This window comes from Aythya marila (genome assembly GCF_965140915.1).
Source record: "Aythya marila genome assembly, chromosome: 1".
NCBI lineage: Eukaryota > Metazoa > Chordata > Aves > Anseriformes > Anatidae > Aythya > Aythya marila.
Window position 1 is genome coordinate 18,571,514 of NC_139042.1, and position 22,934 is coordinate 18,594,447.

A 22,934-nucleotide genomic window follows, 5' to 3' on the forward strand; every position below is an offset into this window, starting at 1 on the left:
GGTTTGCATTGTGTACTGTGAAGACCAAGTTATTTGAACAAACTTGATATGTTTGCCAAAGGTGAACACCTTTCTCTGTGCTTTAAAGAAAGTCTTACCATTCCAATCAAAACCATAACTTCTTACCATGAAGTTATATCCTAGGTATGTACAGAGTACCAAGGACCTAATTAAAATATATCCCGTAAAAAGTATTTATAGCCCTATAAATAGGCATTCTGTTTCCCTTTGTCTGAAACATGATCTTGAAGCAACCAAAGGTTCCCTGGTCAAGAGGATTATGTTACATATTACAAAGACATTACCAAAAAAAAAAAAAAAAAAAAAAAAAAAGCATCAAAAAGCATCAGACATCTATTTCTGAAGATTTTTTCTCATGATGACGCAGAAAAAAAACCCTGTATTTCCATTATAAAAGTCTTCAGGGATATAACAGTCTTCTATCAACATCTGAAGTTTTATGAAGATGGATTCTGAATCCTCTGTAGAGGCATCCTTCAGCAAGAAGTTCTGCAGTCAGTGATTTATAAAATACAAACAAATATGTTTTTCAGGCACTTGCTCTCAAGGGCTGGATTCTGGATTCTGAATTTTGGACCTTTTCTCTCCCTGCTTATTTTTCACTGCTCATTATTTTCTGTGAGTCACAGAGATGTGGGAGATGTTTGACTGTAGAATGGAAAACTTCTTATTTGATTTTTTCATGTAACAGCAGTATCTTCTTCAGTTTTACTCTTTTATCAGCCAAGAAAAATGTAAGTTTTAACAGTTTATTTCGTAGGCTATTTAGCCAGTTAGCTTACCTGATTGGTGATAGACTACTTTTACTAGCTTTGGTCGTAAAAGATGGACACAGCAATGAATGGTTCTTCTAAGGCACAGCTCAAGAGGAGGATATGTTGTGGTGCTGACCTGTCTTTGGAACTGTGAAGAAGTCAAAAGAATCCAAAGCCACATACAATAATGAGAAATATGTCCATCAGAAAAAATACTGGCAAGAAATTTTCAGTGCTTTAACCAGTACTTTGAAGCTTGCACGCACTGGTACCTTCAGGATTATTACTTCCTCCAGAGCAATGTATTTTGCATCCAAATTAGTTGCACTCCAAGGACGTTTGCTTCACTTGGCCCTTACCTTTTGCACTCTGTGCTTTGTATTAGTAATTTTCTTTATTCTGTTGTTAAAGAATCAGAGAGATAAGACTAAAAGAAAAATAAAGTTGAAAGCAGTTATTACCTACATGTATTTCATTTGTATGATATCCTGTAATTGTATTGTTTTGACATTGTTAGGAAATTTAATTTCTTAGCAGAACTTGTAATGTTGCAAGTTAAAATTTCTTAATAACCTTTTGTTTTTGGAAGATGCTGTCTGCTGCAGCTTCCACTTGTATTTGTGTGCTTTTAGTGGTTTTAAAATTAGAGTCTGTTTAACTGAAATTCAGAATACCAAATTCTTCCCTAATAGACAACAGCACAAGACAGTTAATTGAAATTACTGGGTCTATTACAATTATATTATTTCCATATTGTGTATTCCAGAGGAAGTATATATTGCATACTGTTTCCTAACTTACCAGAAGTACAGAAGTCTGCACATACTAGGCAATATACCCAAGCAGGGCAAGTACTAGGAAGACTTGAGTTCAGGTCTTGGTGCTACTGTGGTATTTGGGAAATCGTAAAAACAGCTGCAGTATCTTAGATTAATAGTCTGTGTAGATGTTATCTTGTCTCATCAGTGTTTTATATGGACAGTTGCTTCATCTACTCATACTGTTCTTTTCTGTAAAATTAGCACAATTATAAAGATGTATGGAATATGATTTAGGCATCAGCTTGAATAGACACTGGATTTGAGATAGTTTAAATACATTATATTCTCAAAATAGCCTATGTAATAGCTAGAGTATTCATTTTTAATGCATTTAATACATTAGAATATCTTCTCTAATTTGCTTGAGGGAAGATCAGATTATTGAAGAATATAGCTCTCATTATGATGACCTTGGTGTTATGACTGCATAGTGAACACAAATTAAAAAATAACCCACCTTATGTGAATGGGGAAAAAAATATGATACAGATCTAAGATAGAGATCTTACACAAATTTCATATGTAAGCTCCTATCATTGCATAATCATTCTCAGAACTGCTCGCTTCATTGCTTACTTTGTAGTTGTTTCTTTTTTTTTTTTTTTTTTTTTTTAGGAAACTCTTCAGTTCTTAGATCTTGTACTTATTAGCGTTCTTAAAAATGAAAGAGTTATCTAAGTGGTTTGTTGTACTTAAATGAATGAAAGTAGTAATAGAAGTAGGTTTATCCTTGAAGATAGCTATTGTTTTAGAGAACAGTGCTGCCTGGCTTACAATTTCTGCTTGTCATTATCTGGCTATCTAGCATTCTGAGGATATGTAATTCCAAGTCAATGCTTCTGCAGGGGTCTATATGAAAAACAAATTATGCATTTTTTTTGTCTGTTTATTCAGGGATTTGATAAGTACAGATTTAAGCATAGTGTTTTGAGAGAGATGCAGACACCACATAAACCATAGGGTTGTGAAGGAAAGGTATTCAGGTAAAAATGTCTTGAAATATAGTGTATTATGCAACCTGAATTTGTCTGAAGCCCCGATTGTTAGCTGTTGTTGTATTCATTTAGTTTTCGATATTTAACTCTTAATTGTGATATCTCTCTGTAAAAATTACTTTGTTCCTAATATTTAAAATCTGTTTCCAGGCTGCAAGCTGCTATATAAACAAGACTTTGCAAGACGGTTAGGACTGAGATGTGTTACTTGTAATTACTGCTCGCAGCTGTGCAAAAAGGGAGCAACTAAGGAACTTGATGGTGTAGTGAGAGATTTCTGCAGTGAAGAGTGCTGTAAAAAATTTCAGGACTGGTACTACAAGGCAAGTAACTCAGAATTTTTGACAAGAGCTCCAGAGTTTAACAAAACAAAAATGCACATGTGAGGATATCTCAAGGACTGTGCAGCAAATATGGCTTACTTCAGCAAAGCATTTGCTACACGAAAAGCAAACGTATTAATTTCATCATTTGAATTTTCTTAGAACATAGAGCAGCATTTCTATGATCTGATTTATTAATTCATTTGGCAAAGCAGTCTTGAGTCACAGGAAAAAAAAAAAAGAAAAAACCTATTGTGTATTTGTTACTTTACAATTCTAATTCCCCCCCCCCCTCAATTGATACTATATTTTTCTTATCAAAATTACTTACATATGTATTCAGAATGTTGAAAACACTGTTAGTTAGCAGCTGGATGATACTTTAAGTTTACTGATGATAAACTAGGTTGGCAGAGTTTATCCTGTTCCTGCTTTTGCCTCCTTTTTTGCCTTTTCCCTTCTCCCACAGTTTGAACTGCAGAGGCTTTCACTGTTGATTATTTCCCAATGGAAAGGATGCCAAAGGGAAAAGCAAGACCAAATGGATGTCTAATAAAAGTTTAAATCAAATGTGATGGCATCTGTTTCTAAATCTCTGGAAGCTTAACTACCTTGTGAAGCACAACCAGCAAAGAGTTCACGTTAAGAGGTTTTTTTTTTTTGTTTTCATTTTTTTGAAAGAAGTAAAGGTGAAATTGGACTGGGTTTAACCTGCGATTAGTACCACGGATAAAATATTTGGTCTCTGTGAACATCCTGGAAAGCTACACTGATAATACCAAAACAAGGACTATACTTGTGGATGCAATTGTAAAAAAACGACATTACAAAATTCGTCACCTTACCAAAACTCTGTTCAGAGCCTGGAAGGCAATAAAAAGCTTGAAATGCTAGAGGGCTAGATCAAAGTCCTGTAATTCAAGATGATCTACCTACCATAAAAGACCTGAAGAAATATCTGATATTTTGGAATGTCTGTTTCCAGAAGTGTTACAGCCCAACACTGTCTTTATTTTGAATAATGTACATAGGGTCCTTTTAGAATTTTCTGGAAGAAAACTACTGAAGACCAGTATCAGTTTCTTATGTCTCTTGTGATAATAGGGTGATGAAGCTTGGCTGCAAAGTTCTTAGACTTAAAATGTTATTTCATACAATAATATTATATCAATATGCCTTAAAACTTGAGGTATGGGATGAAGTTTATCCCTTATTAAAAAATGCCTCCTAATAGAGAATTCAATAAAGCTTTGATATGCTTTAGAAACCTCTTGATGATTCAGCAAATAATAGTCTGGGGATGAGTGTACCAAACTAGTGTCATATAGTAAACTTCTGTGGAAGTTTGTACTATGATTCAGATTTGGGAAACACTTGAAAACTCTGACTTCAGTTTATCCTTCTGATCCATGGGATAAAGCAATAACTGAATTAGCCCATTAAGTCTGCTTAAGAAATGGTGTTGATACTGTGGTATGGGAAAATAAGATATGATGCCATGAAAAAGTAATTCAAGCAGACTTACTGGCAACTAGTGACTGTTGATGACGCTGAATTGTTAGATATTTTTACTTGCTGAATCTTGTGCTTGCCAGTGGAACTAGTGTTAGATGATGTTGAATAGTTGATTGTCATTTTTTTCCAAATACTTCTTAAAGCCTTTGCCTAAAGTTCAGGTTAAAGAAGCTGGTGTTTTTTAAAGTTCTGGTTATAGAAGTTTGGGATTTACTACATAGAGAAGACAAGTACTAGGTTAAGTTTGGGGTATGTGTATTTTGCTAAAATTGACTTTTTTTTTTTTTCCTTTACGTTCTTGCTGGTAACTTCTCCCTCTTTTTATAAAAGTCATTCCAGGTATCCTAGGTTTGGTAGCACATTGTTAGTGAACATTCTTACCTAGTCATAAATAGGTGACCAAAATACAGAAAGACAGAACAGATATGGGCCCCTCCCTTGATTTGTACTTCATTTCTTGTTTTGTCTGTTAGCTTCTTGAAAGAATAGATACATATGTTTGAGCTTTGTCTCATTTATGTAACGTCTAGTGTGATTTTGGAGTTTCAATTAAATGTATACATAAAGAGAAATAAGTAGTAATAACCTAGTAATGTTTTAACATCAGCATTGTGCTCATTAAACAAATGTTTGTCTCCATTTCTTTGTCTACTTTCTTTTATGGACACATTTTTCTCATGTAGTTTTATCTGGAAAACATCTTAACATTTAAAAAATAATTAAGTATTTATGGGAGGGTTTACCTGAATGCAAAAGTTCTCTTTATGGAAAGCTAGAAAAAGATAGCAGAGGTAGAAGCACATCAGGCTTATCTAGAAGTATTCCTCAAACCTAATGCAAGGGATTGAAATGTGAAAGAGTAGTTCAGTCATCATCATCTGGTGAATGACAGCTGAAATTAGTTGGTGCTAAGTTCTGAGGACGTTTTTGTAGTATGGTGTCCAATGCACTTCTAAGAAGAGAAGCAAAAAATTTGGTGTCTTGAGGCTAGCTCCCTATGTTATTAGAGCTCCTCCTCGTAAACTTTAATTGCATGCTGTGGTTTGGATCATAATTTCACAGTCATTTTTCAGATTTCAATATAAATATTTTAGTAGCCTGTTTGATGACAGTTTCAATCATTTGATGTTTCTCATACTAGCGAACTGAAAGTATCTTGACAAAGATTATACAGTTTTGAGAACAGTACAGAAATTGGTTTCTTAAAATATACATTGTGAAGCATTGCCGAAAATACCACAGCTCAAGAGCAAATATAGGTCATTCCATCCTGCAGTGGAATAGTGATTGGATTGAACATGTATGGTAATAATTGTGTATTCAGAGGAGGTCAGATGTCTACAGCCAAAACGAAGTTGGAGGTGAGGAGCTGTAGTCTGAGGCATAAGCAAATAACAATGATTGTCAGACATGGTAAAATCTGAGATGATGGATCCAACATTAATCTAGATGGTAAAGGCAGCAAGACACCGTTCTGAAATTTATCTCGTCCAAATTTAGCCATTGTATAGCTAAACATCTCAATTTTAAGCAGTTACCCTTGTATAATCAGGCACTCTCTGGAAACATCTCTTGCTTTCTACTTTTGCAGATGGAACCAAAGTAGCTTGGAATAGACAGCCAAGATAAGGCCAAATTAACGTTAGCCCAGATCTTTGGAGAACATTGGGAACAGGTCAATGGAGGAGTAAAAATGTAAATAAAAAGCCCCACATGTGGAAACTTATATTTCAAACCAACTTTGGGGCAAACAGAATTGTTTGATACATTTTTAGGTGGGTGCTAGCGATTTGAGCATGTTGAAGTCAGACCTGGGGAAGGAATTGGACCAAAAAGCAGTCATGAGTGGAAAAGGAGTTAGGTGCAAATGGAGCACTAAGGGTATAGGTGGATCTTTTAGACATACAGTGTTAGAACAGACTCAAAGGCAAGGATTTTGGTGATTCAGTTCATGAGTAGTTCCAGTATCTTAAATGAAAACAGATGGAAAGGAAGGAAAAAGCAGAAAATCATGATTTCTGGTTTTTCCTTTCACTAATTTCATGGTCAGGGAAGTGGGAGAGTAAGCAGGTCGTAGGAAGCTTAAGTGCATGGGAAGGTTTATAGAATTGACTGCGGGTATGGTTATGGAAATATTTAGAATTAATGTAATAAATGCAGAGATGAGAACCGAAACATCCATACAGAAGAATTTTGGGTTTGCTAAGGAGTGGTGGCTTACCATGTCTGAGGAAACTGATTTTTTTTTTTTTTTCAGCTAAATACCATAGTAGCAGTCCAGGGGAGGCATTAATTCACTTATTCAAAGGCTTAAATGAAAGAGCAGAAAATAGAGGGAGAAAGCAATTAGTAGCAGGAAGACTGTAGTTGCTGCTTTTTACAAGATTTAGCACCTTCTTGCTTTGAAGGACAGAGAAAACAGAAGAAAATGGCACTTTGGTAGCCAAGCTGTGTGCAGTAGGTGAGAGTAGGTGGGCTTTTCTGTGTGGGGGTCAGCTGTCGTTCTTAATGACCATTGTTAGAGGGGCTTGAGATTTAAAATTAGAGTGAATTACACAATTGTATTTTATTTTTTCCTACTGGCATTTCGGCCTTTTGGTGGTTTTGTAAAGATGCATTTGCACTGAAGTTGTGAATTCACAGTTTCCCTAAACCGGTAACACCTAGGCTATTTTGACAACACTCCATGCTTCGTCTGCTTCCCCACTCACTTACAAGAATACAATTTACTTGCTCTTTTGTCCCTCTGAGAACATTTATGTTGCAAAATGAATTGTGGACCATCATCAGCAGAAAGTCAAAGTGACAAATGTAACCAAAAGGAAGGGATGGGGGGGTAATGCAGTGCTGCAATGCCCCTGCCCTTGCTTGTGTGCCAGGCAGGTGCATGAGCACTACTGCTGGCACCTGCACCAGGGAAGGGAAGTACCTGCCCTTTCCGTGGCACCTTTAATTGCTTTCTTTGCCTTAATTGCTCCCAGGCAGGTTGAAACACGTTTATTTAAAGAAAATACATGCATATGTATATATACTTAAAGCTGGTTATACTGTTAGAATCAACTCTCTCAATATATCATTCTGAATATTTGAAAATTGCAGCTAACAGCTGAATTTCCTGCACTGCCAGAGAATGGTGCTGGACTGGTCAAGTACGGTGAAGGGACTTAGCATTTAATTACCTTTTACATTTGAACTAATTGGCCTTTTGGTATGTTTTTTGGAATTGTAAGAACTACAGTTGGACCATTTTTTTTCAGCCATCAGAGCCTTGTGCATAAGTGCAGTGTTGTGTATGGTTTTGTATATTAATGTTTTATGTTGCACACTATCATAATTTCCCTCCTCCTCCTCAGGCTATGCTATTAGATTGAGTTATTTGAGATTCCTAAGCATCCATAAATTGTTTTTTATTTTTTTGGCTTATTTTTAAAGACCACTTTGGGATGGAGATTACAAGAAAATATTAAGGGGAACAACATTGCAAACAATTCTTCACTTACTAAAGATCTGAAGCCGGGGCTAGTACTCTTCAGATAATATTTTATAGCATGGCTGATTAAATTCTGTGGAACCAATTTAGTAGAAAAATGTCTTTATTAGTGATGCCTCGTGAAGTTATCCTGTAGTCTGGTGAATAACGAAGTCTTGAGTTTCAAGTTGTGTGCTAACTGGAATCCTCTTTAGGTTGAGAGCTAGTTTTGCTGCTTTTAAATCATAGTGAGAGAAGAAATTTGAAGGAACTAATTAATAATCGGAATCTAAAATTGTTGTCAAACTACCACAATAATGAAAATAGAAAAGTTATCTACACCAAAGGGCCTTGATCTGACACCTAGAGAAGTGATTTTGTTTTCTTTAAGTCACAAACAGAAGGAAAAAGAAAAAATAACACACCAAACTTGGGGGGAGGGGGGGAGGGAAGTATCGTACTTGTCCTGGGTTCAAGCAAGTCATTAAGGAGTGTCGCTTTTTGCTCTTGTTTGCAGAAGATTTTAGTGGAATTAATGAAAATTGTTGGATTTTTTTTTTTTTTTCTGAACGTGCAAAAACGAGCAATTTTAAAGGACTTAGAGTTTAATTGAAACACAGCATGTTAATTATATTAATTCTGGGCATTAACCCTCAGCAAACACTTGAAAGTAAAGTGACTAATATGTGTATAAATGTGGGTTAGAGGGTTGTATAAATATAGAGCCTACATGAGTGAGACTTAACTGTGTAGCAGTAACGATTTTTCAGTACTTTCAAAAATGTAACCTTTTAAAATGTAAAAGTAATTTTTTTCCAAGGCTTATTTAAAATGTCACAATCTTTCTTTGCATTAAGGCTGCGCGATGTGACTGTTGTAAGTCTCAAGGAAATCTCAAAGAGAAGGTGCAGTGGCGTGGAGAAATGAAACACTTCTGTGATCAGCACTGTTTGCTCCGTTTCTACTGTCAACAAAATGAACCAAATCTGGCAACCCAAAAAGGACCTGAGAACTTACAATACGGTATGTGCTGCCTTACCCTTGCTAAATGGCAAACAAAATGTTGCTTTTAAGTGAAAAATTCAAAGCTACTTGAATTATTTATTTGTTGTAATAAACTGGCTTGTGTTAGAGACTGCCCTTTTTTATTTTATCACCAGATACATAATTTATTGAGTTGCTAGGTATTTTTTTTAATCTTAACTCTGTATTTTAATGCTCTTTTGAGAGCTGAAACATTTTCAGCTAATCAAATGCTTTTGCAATCACTTTTTTTCAAAAACTAAATCTTTTTAGGTTAAGCATAATTTTAGTGTTTTGCCTTTACGGGGATAGAAAGTGGCTTCCTCTTTCATTGTGCTCCAGTGTTTTGTTACTGGCTCTGTGGAAGCATTTCTTTTCAAAACATGTTTTGGTCAAAGAGACCAGATAAATGCACTCAGAATTAAAAGGAAATGAAGAAATTGAATTAAAAGGAAACAAATGAGATGGAAACTCAAAGAAAATGAGAAGTATGCAGATGTGAGCAATGCACTGCTTTTTTTTTTTTTTTTTCCCCTGTTGGCAATAGGTACCTTATATGTTTTCTGATGGGGGCAGAATGCATGTTCACATGGTTTATAGTGATCTAAATTGCACATCAGCATGCAAGTGAATCACCTTTTCAATTAATGTAACTATACCAACACAGCTTCTTTGTATGGCCGTTTTCATGTTTGAACTTTTCAATATATACTTTTATGAATGAGGTCGTAGTCACATCTGACTGCAGCAGACTGATTTGGCTTTTGGCTTTGTGTAAGGTTTGATGCCAGAGTTGTGCAGTGTTTGTGACGAAGCAGAGTTTAGTACAGTTCTCACCTGTGGTACAGCGCTAAGCAGTGCTGTTAATTTGACATTACCCTGATGATATGTGTTGTCTGCATTGCTTACTGAAATCTGTTATAATCATGAAAAAGGGCGAAAATATCTAAAAATGTTTTTTTGCATTTTTAGATCAGGGCTGTCAAACTCCTCGAACAAAAATAACAGTAAGTACATATTTTTAACATACATGTAACCTAATTGGAGGCATTTAAAATGTGAGATCCTGGTGGCTAAAGATGATAATGTTAAAAATACCACAAACTAGTATCTTTGAATGACACCAATCTAAATTTGTGGTTATTTTTTAGTCTTTGTCACATCAGTAGTTGAAACTAACTTTTAAATATTCGTATTTTATCTTTTCAATGTCTTCTGACATTGAAACCTTTGATTTCACATCTGTGCTGCATGAAAGTGTAGTTACTCCATAAGTGTGTCTTATTTTTTTGTGTTTAGACTGATTAGGTGTATTATTGAGTACAGAATGGGAAGAGCATTTCCTTGATCAGTTAGAATATTAAGGTTGTATTTCAGCTTTGAAGGGCTGAAAACAAAGCATCAGTTCTTAAATTCTAAGTGCTAAGAGTAGAATAATTGGTACACAGGGCCTGACTGACTTTGCTACAAGTGGTAGAGTATGGAAGCACCACCTTTTGCAGGATTGCTGTCTGTGAGGGTGGACATCATGAGCAGAGCAGTAGCCTTTACTTTGAGTTTATCACTTTTTGTCAACTAGTCTTAAATACCATTATTAATAATTTTTTTTTCATTGAACTTCGTGTATTTGATTTGAAACGTGGTTTTGCTTTGTCAGAAGTTCTCACTTTTCTGTGAAAGAAGTAACTTAATGAAAATATGGTTATGTAAGGCAATTCTTAGTTTTAATTGAAAGTACTTTCATGGCATTATAAAACACATTAATGAAAAACACAGAAAATAACTGAATACCTGGGTAATAATAATTGGAATAATTAACTGGAGCTTGGGTAACTGGAGATACCAGCAAGCTAAACCATCGCATTAAAAACATCTGGTATTTTATGTTTAATAGCTTCCAAATATATTAATATGGTCTATAACTTTTTAAAAGATCATATAAAAGCTATGATAATAATAAATAAATGTGATACAATTAGTTTTTACACTTTAGAAGGTGTTCTGCCTTCTTCTGTTATGATTTTACCTTCTTTCCATATCTAAAAGGACATGTGGGGCTAGTCTTACAACATACGGCCAAGTAAAAGTGACAGTCTCTGTTTCTTAAATCAGGTTCTAAAACAGGTGCCAGGGGACAAAAAAAAAAACATGTTTGGAGCAAGATTTTTTTTTTCCTTGTTGACTGTAAGAATGCAATTTGAGCATTGTGATATGCCCAAGTATTTGTTGACGCTATTATAGAGCCAGCAGGGGGAGCTCAAAGTTTATACTTTAAGTATTAAAATTGTTTAGAGATAATGTTTTATCTAGAAATGCTCATTTTTAAAGTGATTTTTGGATTATAGCATACTTCAAGAAGATCAGACCTTGCGCCAAAAAATAGTTTTGCTATTCATTTTGAATTATTTTTAACAGCTAAAATTATTTTAAAGTTATAAAATAGCTTACATTTTACTTCCATGTATACAAGAAAGAAAAAAAAAAAAAGTTGAAGTGCTAGCCCAGAATGAGCAAAACACTGCTGTGTTACATCCATTTTAGTGGCAGCTCATTAATACAAATGCAGAATAACACACAGTTAAAGAATAATAATTAATGCTGTTGTGTGCTTGAGCTTTCTCTTCAGTATCTTGTGCATGGAAAGCATCAACTGATAGATTACATCAAAAAACTTCGTGTTGTTGCACTATGTTGACTTCAATATGTTTTCTTGTATTTGCTTGCCTGTAGGGCTCAGCACCACCACCTTCTCCAACGCCTAACAGAGAAATGAAGAACAAGGCAGTTCTTTGCAAACCTTTGACAATGACAAAAGCCACATACTGTAAACCTCATATGCAGACAAAATCTTGTCAGACAGGTAACTCTTGAACCTCTCTTTTCTTTGTTACAGGCTTTTAAAAAAATGTTATTCTCTTGGAACATATGGCAAATATTTTGATTTTTTTCCCTAACCTGCAGGTGTAAAATATATTTAAGTACCTGGCAGTGTTTGCCTTTTTCTTTTTTCTTTTAATAGAAGATGATTGGAAAAAAGAGTATGTCCCAGTGCCTATTCCTGTACCTGTCTATGTTCCGGTGCCTATGAACATGTATAGTCAAAATGTTCCTGTTCCTACAACAGTTCCTGTTCCGGTAAGTCAGACCAGCTTTATGTTTAAATTGGCATCCATTCACATGCATGCAAGGGACCACTTTGTACTGCTGACTGTTATCATTCTGCTCCATCTAAATGACTGCAGGATATTGCTGCACTATTTATTGAATTGGGATCAGAAATCTGACAGTGGCATGTAATTTCCTGATTGTTCTTTAGGACCCATCTGCCTGCTTATGTAAAAATCTTGCACTGCTGAACATTTTAGAAACAATTCTGAGTGATGTTTTTGTTTGCTGAATAACCATTAAACAACTAGATTTGTTGTTTGTGATAGAGAAACTGAAAGATTGTGTTAGGGAGGGATGGCAGAGCAGGATAAGCAAGAAAGAAAACAACAACAAAAAAAGAATCTTGTACTGGGAAAAGAAAATAACTGTAAGTTAAATTTGTTATCATTTATGTACCAAATCTCATCCAAACAGTGGTTAAAAAAAAAAAAAAAGGAATTCCTGAAATTCCATCTTTCACAAACAAGTCATGAAAAGAGGATGTTGATTTGTCCAAACGGTTAGTCTGAAGTTACAGTCAGAATGAGGTGTAGAGCTCCAAAATTCCTTCTGTTCAGATTTTGACACACTATAGTTTGTTGTATCTACTTTTGTGTCCTTTCCTGTTCGCCCTTCCATTCTGAATCATTTGTATTAATTTTTTTTAACCTGTCAGCAATTTTTTTTTATCTCACACTGAAATGATATTTTTCTAATCCACTTTAATTCGGTCTTCTAGAAGGGTGTAGAGTTGGCGTTCCTGTGCTGGTTGCTGCTGTTGCTTTGTTGCAGGAATTTTTTTTCTAGTCATCTCTTCCTTCCTGTCTACACAGGTGCCAGTTCCAGTTTTCTTGCCCACTACTCTGGATAGCACAGAGAAAATCCTTGCAGCAATAGAAGAGCTGAGGGGAAAAGTGCCCTCAAATCCTCTGGAATCTGAGCTACTGACTTTGTCGGGGATGTTGCCTGAACATGATGGAAAAACAGAAGTTTCTGACATGGCCAGTGAGTTAGTTACCATATATTTGACTCTTTGGAGTGATGGGGTATATTTAAATAAAGAGGAGGGTTTTTTTGATGGTAGGGGAACATTCTTTCACTGCAACAGTGCTATTATTGAGTTCTTATATTAAATTGAAATCTTAATTATTTAAATACTTTAGAACATTTAATACATGTAAAGTACAAAAAACTTTCTGAAGTCTCTTGCGTGACTTTGGTGGACAAAGTCATTTGTCTTACTTTTGTCTTTAAAAATATAAACATTCTCTTTGCTTATGCCAACATCCCAGCTGATAGCAAGCAGTCATCTATGTTTGCACTCACAGGCTTTCTTCTCAGTGTAACTCAAAACAAGTCATAACCAGACCACTCTTCCTTCCAGACACGCTCAAGTCAAAGCTTTAGGGGAAGTGTTCTCCATACTTGTGTCTTTGAGGTTCACACCTCACATGGGTGTGAACAGCTTCCTCTGAACATGGTGGGATACAGCAGGGGCCCATTCTCTTTGTGGTAATACTTTACTAGGCACATTTTACGTTGTGTGTGGGGAAGCAGGGGGCTGCTAAAACTTAAAGAAACATACATTTCAGAGGTGGAACTGTCGTCAACAAAACCAGATTACCTATTGATGGTTTGGCTCTTGATTGATCCTCACATGCAAGTATCACCTCTCTGAAGATAGTGACACATCAGCACCAGACAGCACTTCTGTGTCAAGCTTTTGTTTCTCTCAGCCTGCCTTCCTTGTTTGCTTTTGAAGGATATCTTTCACAGACTTGAAAGTCTGTTCTGTTTGCTGGCCAAAGTATGTAGAAAAGTAGTTACATATTTCAAGCCTATCTGTGTTCTGTGATTGGTTGATAAGATCCAGATTCCCCAGTATCTGGTATTCTATACACTGAGACTCATCTTAATGAAGAGGGACAGATGGGATCATAAGTATCTTTCCTGTTTAAAGGAAATCAGATTGAAGACGTAAATCTAAGATCCCCAAACCAACAAAATCTAGGACTTTGTGATGAGCAGAAAAAGCAGTTTTAGAACCAAGCAGGTTATAACAGTCTAAATCTGTCCAGTTTTGACTAATCCATGTTAGTTAAAATGTTTTTTTTTTTCCATTTTTGTTTATTTACAGGTATGATAGTTGAGTCAAATATACTAAACTCAGAAACAGAGGCACAGAGAAGCTTGCCAGATGTTCCATATGAACGAGACCTTGATATTGAAATAGACTTTCCAAGAGGTATTTTTTCTGTAATTTTAATATATATTGTGAAACAGACATTATGGACAGCTATTACAATTTGTTTTATCATCCTTTCATGGGAGCTTAATTTGATTGCAAAATCTACTTGGCTGACTCTCTTAGTAAAACTTTGCCATGCTGTTGCAGGACTGGGGACTTCCAAAGGACTTTAACCATCTTTCTAAACATGGTATTTTAAGCAACATGCAAAGATAAGGAATTAATTAAGGAGTTAATCTTTCATAAGGTTATGGCTTATATGGATGTATGTTTTTTTTTTTTTTTGGACATGGATTTTGGAAGGATACTTTGAAGGCTTGAAGTTTCAAATAGCATGGATCGTGGAAAACAATAATGAATTCATCCTGAATCACCAGATATTTACATGTGAAGTGAAATGCTGGTTTAGAGTGGAGATGACAAGTAGATACTTTACTCGGATAGATAACGATAGGACAAGGGGGAATGGTTTTAAACTAAAGAGGGGAGATTTAGATTAGAGGTTAGAAGGAAGTTTTTCCCTCAGGGTGGTGAGGCACTGGCACAAGTTGCCCAGAGAGGTTGTGGATGCCCCATCCCTGGAGATGTTTAAGATCAGGTTAGATGAGGCCCTGATCAACCTGATCTAGTGGGTGGTGTCCTTGCCTATGGCAGGGGGGTTGGAACTAGATGATGCTTGAAGTCCCTTCCAATCCAGGCCATTCCATGATTCTATGACAAAAGGACAAATATCCTTTTAATATGTTACCTTTTAGTATCTTATTCATATCCATACGTATATTTGAAAAAGTTTAAATTTGAATTAACAGGAAAATCACTAATTTGAGACCTTTCTTGAAAGAAGGTCTTGGTTTTAAATTTTACAATTTCTACTGTTTTCTACAGAATGCAGGCAAACAGTCTTTATTTCCTTACACTGTGTACTATTCAATCCAAGAAAGCTCCTGGTTATAGGTAGAACTCCTTAGATGTAGCTTCTTAGGGCATATAACTCATACCTTCCCTGGGGAGTTTCTATATCTGCTGTTGAAAGTCTCCTTCTGCCTTGTGCCGTAGATATCCACGCTACTTGCCCAAACTGAATTTCTCAGTTTGCTACATGTCTGATTTGAAGATCAAGTCTTGGAGTAAGGAAAACAGATTGACATTAATCTGAGGAAGTATTATTAGCAATATGTACCCTCTTTATTTTTTAACCCTCCGTACAAGAAAGGCTTTTTTTACATAAGGAAGGAAAAAATCATGGAAGTAAAAACCAAAGTGGAATAGTAAACGATAGCAGTTTATAGTAGATGTTAATCTGTTCTTAAATCTTTGAATGCCAATGATATTTTAATTTGGACCAGTTTTCCTAATTGTGGTGATACATTTGGTGATAGTTTGAATAATTTCTTGACCAGTAAGGTGGTAAAATTGGAATAATTCTCAGAAGAACATTGCTTTGAATGAAGTCATTGTCTGATAGTTGCATGAGAGACGAACCATCTTCAGTAGAGTAAATAAATTTGGAACTTACACCATTAAATCTATTTGTATGTTCTCTCATTGTGCTGTGTTGCCTGAAATAATAGACCTTCATCCTAACCCAGAAACGTTAAATAAGTAGTATTATACTGTAATGCATTTTTATCTGTTTACATGTATTATAATATCATCTGTCACAAGCTAGGCCTCCACCTTGTAAATATAGACTAAAACCAGTTTCTCTGAAAGAACTGACATTCTTGACGCATTTTTAATCACATACAGTAGCTATATAAAATACAAAACATGAATACAAAAGACAGCAGTCAATGAACATAGCGCTTGTATTAAGTTAATTTGTATTTTTCCATTCATAGTTGCTCATTTTCACCATAACTTAAACTTCTTAATACCAAAGACTGCCTAGGCAGGAAAAATTGTGTGAAAGACCAGAGTATGAAGAAATGCTGACATAGTGATGTGAGATAGTTTTTGAAAATATTCAGCATTGTGTACTTTGCAATTTATTTAGAAAAAGCATTTTGGTAGTTTTGCCTTACCTTTAAAGTAAGAATAGGCTTATTCCTTCTTAGTGAAATCCTGTCCTTGTTAACGTTTCATGTGGCCTTTTGTAGACCCCATATATTAATGCATGCTGGTATAGGTAATTGTCTTTTCAAACCAGTATTTTCCAAAAGGAGTTAAAAATTAAGTTTCTGTTAATATATTTTCAGCAACTGAGGAGCTTGATACAGAAAATGAATTTTTACTGCCTCCCGTTTTTGGGGAAGAATATGAGGAACAGCCAAGGCCGCGCTCCAAAAAGAAGGTAATCATATAATGCTATTAAAAAGGCACAAAATTTTAGTGGGCAAAAATATGCCATGATTTTTTCAATTTTCATACTGCTTGTAGGCTTTTACTGCGTATGTACCTAGGGTATGTAGTACCCTATCTTTTTGATGTAAATTGATACTGAAAGTAAGCATTTTATTTTAGTCCTCGACTGTTACAGTTAACTATTAGATTTAATAGGGGTGCAGTTTCTATATTCTGCTGTAAAGAATTTAAAATTGCTTTCTAAATTTTGCTATAAAGGATTCACATCGATAGATCTGTGGATATAGTTAGTGCTTCACCTGTTGTTTTATATACTTACTGTATTCTCAATGTTTTTCTACCTTGAATTTAAACAAAACTCTCATGATTTAATTTGATAGTCAAATAGAAGAATGTTGGCATTACCATGGCTTATAGCGAGACAGTAGCACCTACTGTATAAAATGGTTAAAAGAAGTTACTTTTTTATTTGCTTGTAATTTTCCTAGATTTTATTTTCAGTTAAAATCCTAGTTTAGACATTGCAAACGAATTAGCCCTATTCTTTTATTTAGAAGGAAGCTAACAGGCAATAGAGTTTCTGATGCCTGGCGCAAAGCTGATAATAAAACTTACTAAGAATGAATGGATCTGGTTTTAGATTTGGAGTCTGTACTAACGGTACTATCCCTTTAACTGTTAGGCATGCTTTAATTTTGGGCCCGTGTTGGCCCTATTGATGAGTTCAGCTAAGCCTAAAAGTTGACCTGACAGATTGATAGTATCTTTTAACATCCTATGCATTGACAAAATGAAATCCTAAAAACACACTGAATTATTGGGTGCCTTATGTTTGTTGCTTAATATGATATAACCAATGCAGCAAATCCATTATCAAAAATCTTTTGTCTGTTTTAGAAATCAGTTTGAAAGGTGAATTAGAAATGACTGTCAGCTTAAGTAAACACTCCTCTTAGAAGTATATTCAACACAGAAACTACCTGCTGGCTCTAGCTGAAGGAAACGTATGTTCCTTTATACTGAACCTTTAGTTTATAATTTGGCCTGCAGCTTGCTTATTCTGCCCAGCTTCTGTTATTCCTGTTAGAAGCTATTAGTAGCATTAACCACTTTGTTTCAATGGCAGGGAGTGAAGAGGAAAGCGGTGTCAGAGTACCAGTCTCATGATGATAGCTCTGAAAACTCAGAGTGTAGTTTTCCATTTAAATATGCATATGGTGTAAACGCGTGGAAGCACTGGGTGAAGTCTCGGCACTTAAACGAAGAGCTGCCAGAATTAGAGGAACTGAAATCAAGTAAGTATTTCCAAAAATCTGGCATCCAGATTTTAATGTGGTAGTGAGAACTGTTGATAATGTCCGATTTTCAGCTGGAATTATTATTAGAAATTTTCACATGTCCCTAATGTTCCTACAATAACTGGGATTATTTTACCACAGAGTTGCCACACTCTTTTTAGTAAAGAAATTTTCCCTACTTGGCTCAATGTTCTGTGACTTACACTTCTAGTGCAAGCCAGGACAGAACCTTTCTAGAACCTTTCACCTTTTCTTTGTGACCATTTAGATTTTTTGTTTGCATCCTGATTTTCCCTGTATTCTAACTTGCTTTAGAGTTTGTACCTTTTCTGTGCTTCTTCTGAGTTGCAAGGGGGGGGCATCCTACTTTTTGTAGGATGAAGAGATCTTCATCAGAGGCTGACATTACAAGGTTTTGGAGTTCTGACATGGTGTGGCCTTCACTCCTGTGGAGTACTGCTTCTCTTTCTGCAAAGCTCTGCTGTATGGACATTTATTTACATTGAGGGGAGAAAGAGGGACTGCTGGTACTCTTGCTGTTCTTCAGTTCCTACATGTATCTTAGCACTGTTGTGTTATGCTGTTGGATCTTTGGAAACTGTCATTTCCCCTGAAGGTCTCCCTCTACAACACTGTGTTCACTTCAGCATCTTGGGCTACTTCTGCTTCTGTGTCATCCTCAGCTGTGCATGACTGTAAATTCTTCAGTGGGTGATGCTGCACTTAGTTAATTAGACTTTACTCTGGTAGCCTTGCCTATTTCAATATAGACCTAACACTTGAACTACTTGTTACATCCAGACTCATTCATTTGTTAGTGTAGAGGACAACAAGCCAGTTTTCCCCCCTTCAGTCCAAAAATACCCCATCCCACCCCAAGCATGTAATAATACTGTTGTATAATGTAGCGTTTTTTCTTTATTTTACAGCAAAGTCTGTGAAATTAAAGGAAGATCTATTATCACATACTTCAGCTGAGTTAAACTATGGGTTGGCACATTTTGTCAATGAAATTCGAAGGCCAAATGGAGAGAACTATGCACCTGACAGCATCTATTATCTGTGTCTTGGGATTCAGGAGGTTAGTAGAGGCTGTAGAGATGGGAAATGGAGCTGTTGATTTCACTCTAATCCATTTCAGTGGGAGAATGGAGATAATGTGGATTTATTGGCTGAGAAGAGGCTAGGAGCTATTCTTAATATAATGGCTATGATCTGGAACACAGAGAGGCTGCCGTATATATCACATTATAGAAAGCTGTCTGTATAGAAAATGAGTTTGCAGACCCATGCAGAAAACTCAAATGTAAGCTGGTATGGTATAATTTTAAGCTTTTTGCTGGGGTGAAGCAAGGAATTTGCAATCTAAAATGACATAATTTTTCCAAATGCTGTGCTTCATTTGACTGTTAAAGATGGCTTAATGTAAAAGAAGAATGAAATTTAGGAATGAGCTGTAAAGGTTTTACTAATTCAGTTACTTGGCAGATAGTGGAAACAAGCTATTTGAAGTGTTGTTCTGGGAGAGCCTAATTTACTGAATATTGAAGATGGGGGCAGGCAGTTTTCTTTTCTGGAATGCAAGAAACTGTGCTGTATTTTTTTGCCTTCCACCCCCAAATTGCAATTACATCATATTTCAAAGCAAAAGGGAGTCAGTTTAGATGTATTTTATGTGAAGGCAATAACACATCACTAGATATGGAAAAAAAACTATTCCACAGCTTATCATTTAAGCAGAGAATGTCTTATTTTTTTGGTATATAAGTCAAATCATAGATAAAATAAACCATGTTCAGAGCTGAGAACACAGAAAATTTCATTTAATTTAAAAGGCAATAAAAATGCATATGATGTAGAAAGCAAGATGTTCACAAACTTTGTCATCCTGCTTAAACTTTTTTTACATTTAAAGCAAAGTACTTGAATAACAAATATTCAACAAATCTTTCAATCAAATATTTTAATCAAAATCTTTTAAAAGAACTAGTGCTTCCAGTAACTTTTCCATATTAAGACTATACAAAATTAAAGAGTTAGTTGATATCGTTCCCTCATGGTTGAAATTCCAGAAGTGAGCCTTCATTGGCATTTTAGTCAATATTGCTACAAAGCATGTTTCAAATTCAGCTAGCTTTCTGCCACTGCACTTGCATGATCTACTGTCTCTCTGTATCTTTCTGTTGAATAGAAAATACTCATATTGAGCTGATAAACATAGAGGAGCGATGTGTTTATAAAATGGAACTTGACTAATAGCTTTTATCTTTTTCAATTTGTCTTTGTGCCACTGACAATGTTTATTTTGCCTATTGTGAAAGCTAATTATACGTAGAATAAGTTTTTTTCTTTTTTAGTTCATCAGAACCAGTTGCTTGTGTTGTACAACACAAATATCAGGAGCTCTAACACACGTACAATGCTGAAACATTAAAGGAATAACTAGTACTCATACGACTATGTAATTATTGCTTATATTTAGCATCCAGTATTTAATATAGGTGGTGTTAACAGCCCCATTTCATTGTCTGGCCCAATTGTGCCACTGGTATTCAGAATGATAGGCATATTTGCCCTTTTTCTGAAGAGTTTGCATTTCACAGAGGCAAGAGGAGCAGAAACATGTAAGCATGTGATCTGGCAAAGGTTGCAGCCAACATTAGTGTGCTAATGCAAATTTTATGTATGTGGGTATGCATTAGCCTTTTGAAGAAAGACGTTTAAACAAGTTAGTAGTACTCTAAATGCAGTGTAGTTACCACAAAACACATTGCCTTCTAGTATGTCCTTACCCCTTCTTTCCATCTGACAACCCCTTTATGGTTACCCATGAAAGACTGGATAAATTGCCTGTTACTGTGTAAAAGTTATTTGCTCTGTTTAACTCAGAAGGGGCTCAGAACATTAAATAAAGATAAGGATAAAATTATGCCAGAGACCAGCAATAGTTTACTAACTTGGAGTAATACATCAAAGAAAGAGAATGGGGAAGACGTGAGTCAGAAATAGAGCACTCTCCTCCTCCATCAAAGTTACCAAACTCACTATGGTGAGGCACTGGCTCAGGCTGGAGCTTTTCCTCTTGGCAGTGGCATGGTTGTAGCACAGTGGAAGTGCTAAGGAGTCCATCAAGTCTTCAGCTGTCTTTCTGACTGTGTAATTTATTTATTTGTTTTCTTAAAGGAAGCACTTGAAAAATCTGTCACAGTGTACTAGTCCTTGAATCAAACCAGTACATTTTCTCAGTTCTGGTTCATTTGCAGCTGAAGTTGTTCTGCTTATGGTCAGAGTTGGTTCAGTGAGGTTTTGGCATCTTTGAAGTACCGTTCTTGAAAAATACAACACTTCAAAGTAAAGGTTGTCACGTGATGGGGTGGGCATCTAGCAGAAAGGAGTCCTGTGGAAAAGGTGTTAGCCTGCCTTGCACTCCTGCTGCATCATGGCCCTCATTCTTTGTCCCAGTGTAAGATGATTTTTTGCACGTGTGGCACTGAGGGGAAGCGTGTGGTATTTGCAGCAGATGCATAAAAATGTGCACTGGGAGAGGTGGAATTAAAGCCAGTTCAGTTGGTCATCTTTTCTTCCACCCCTTAATAAATCTATGTCTGCATACTCTCAGCAAAATGCTAGTGAAACAAGAGTACATAATCTAATAGTAAGTCTAATAATGGGGTGGTTTGGGCAAAATTCAGGCTGATATTGCTAAGCAGGTATTTGAATGTGCTTTGGGCTGTAATTAAGGCTGTTTTCCATTGCAGAAAGCAGCATGCCCCATAGTGCCTTCCTGGTGCCTCTGGTTTCCTTAGAGCTCATAAAATCATAAGGGTTGGAAAAGACCTTCAAGATCATCTGGTCCAACCATCACCTTACCACCATCTCACTTGGAAGCTGCTAATGCTAATCCTGCCCCCTCCAGAGCTCGCAGTGTAGCAGAGCACAGCACTATAGTATAGAAATGAAGGTGTGATGATGTGCATTTGGTAGTTGTGTAGCAGGGAAGACCCTAATGTGGCATTATTGCGTAGACCCTGCAGCATTAATTGTCTCACTGATTTTTACAGGGGATGTCAGGGTTTAGCCAAACATATTCTGAACCAGAAAACAGAAACATTTTTAGTTGAACTGTCACTGGGTTTGAGTGGGAGTTGGTTTCAAATGAGTTTTCGCTCTGATTTCAGTATTGCTGCCAGTGTTTGATAGAGACCTATGGGAGTGTTTAATACAGAGAAAAGGGAAACTCATGGAGGAAAAATGTTCAAGGGAGAGAGGAGCAAACCCTGTGATGCTTATAGTAAGCAGTACTGTCTGCTTTGGAACTGCATTATAAAATCAAAACCAATGTGTATAGAAACAATCACATTTTGGGGAATATTGTACTTTGAAGAATACCTACCTGAAGGAAGATGTGCTGGAAGCTTCTAAGAAGTGTGTTAATTCATTTTTCCTTATTATAAAAGTAAAGTGCAAAGATAAGCAAATCAAGATATGCTGAACTGTTTAATAAAAATGAGTGCTGTTTAATATTATCTCAAGTATGTGTACAGAAATAGATGCCATTGCCAGAACTGAGTACATTTTTTGTCTGTCACGTTTATTGTGTTCACTAACAGGCTTGTTCACACAAAGATAACACTGGAGTGGAAATTTTAAGAATCCAATCCTCTATTTCTTAGAAATGTCTCCAGAGAGGATAATGTCAAACACTAGCATAGCCTTCAGCCATGAGTTCTTGGTAAAGGTTCAAAAGAGTTTCTGTTTGTAAGGTCAGGAGGGTGAAGATAGACAGCAGAATAGGCAGGTGCCTTGCATCAACCTATCATTTTTCTTGCACTGCTGATTTTTTTTTTTTCTCTGATGTCTGTGTTGGAGATGCTTTTGTGGTTGACCAGACTTCATGAATAAAATGGCAGTTTCTTGCTAAATGTGTTTTTTCTTTGAAGACATAGCTGGAGGAAAAGATAAATTATTATTATTATTTTTTTTTCAGTGACTCACCGTTCACTGATACAATGTTG

General features: G+C 35.9%; 1 protein-coding gene across 8 annotated transcripts in view; it reads left to right on the forward strand.

The window, feature by feature from the left end:
- Positions 1-22,934, forward strand: part of ZMYM2 (zinc finger MYM-type containing 2) — a 90,665-nt gene that overhangs the window by 61,881 nt on the left and 5,850 nt on the right. For 6 of the 8 annotated variants that reach the window (XM_082777012.1, XM_082777017.1, XM_082777016.1 and 3 more), the window contains 10 exons: positions 2,743-2,915; positions 8,757-8,922; positions 9,895-9,929; positions 11,653-11,782; positions 11,942-12,057; positions 12,903-13,074; positions 14,207-14,314; positions 16,516-16,610; positions 17,748-17,916; positions 18,849-19,000. In XM_082777012.1, the coding sequence (XP_082633138.1) occupies positions 2,743-2,915; positions 8,757-8,922; positions 9,895-9,929; positions 11,653-11,782; positions 11,942-12,057; positions 12,903-13,074; positions 14,207-14,314; positions 16,516-16,610; positions 17,748-17,916; positions 18,849-19,000 (1,316 nt within the window). Of the gene's footprint in view, positions 1-2,742; positions 2,916-8,756; positions 8,923-9,894; positions 9,930-11,652; positions 11,783-11,941; positions 12,058-12,902; positions 13,075-14,206; positions 14,315-16,515; positions 16,611-17,518; positions 17,626-17,747; positions 17,917-18,848; positions 19,001-22,934 lie in introns of those variants that run through there. The other 2 variants (XR_014318911.1, XR_014318910.1) reach the window with 2 other exon arrangements.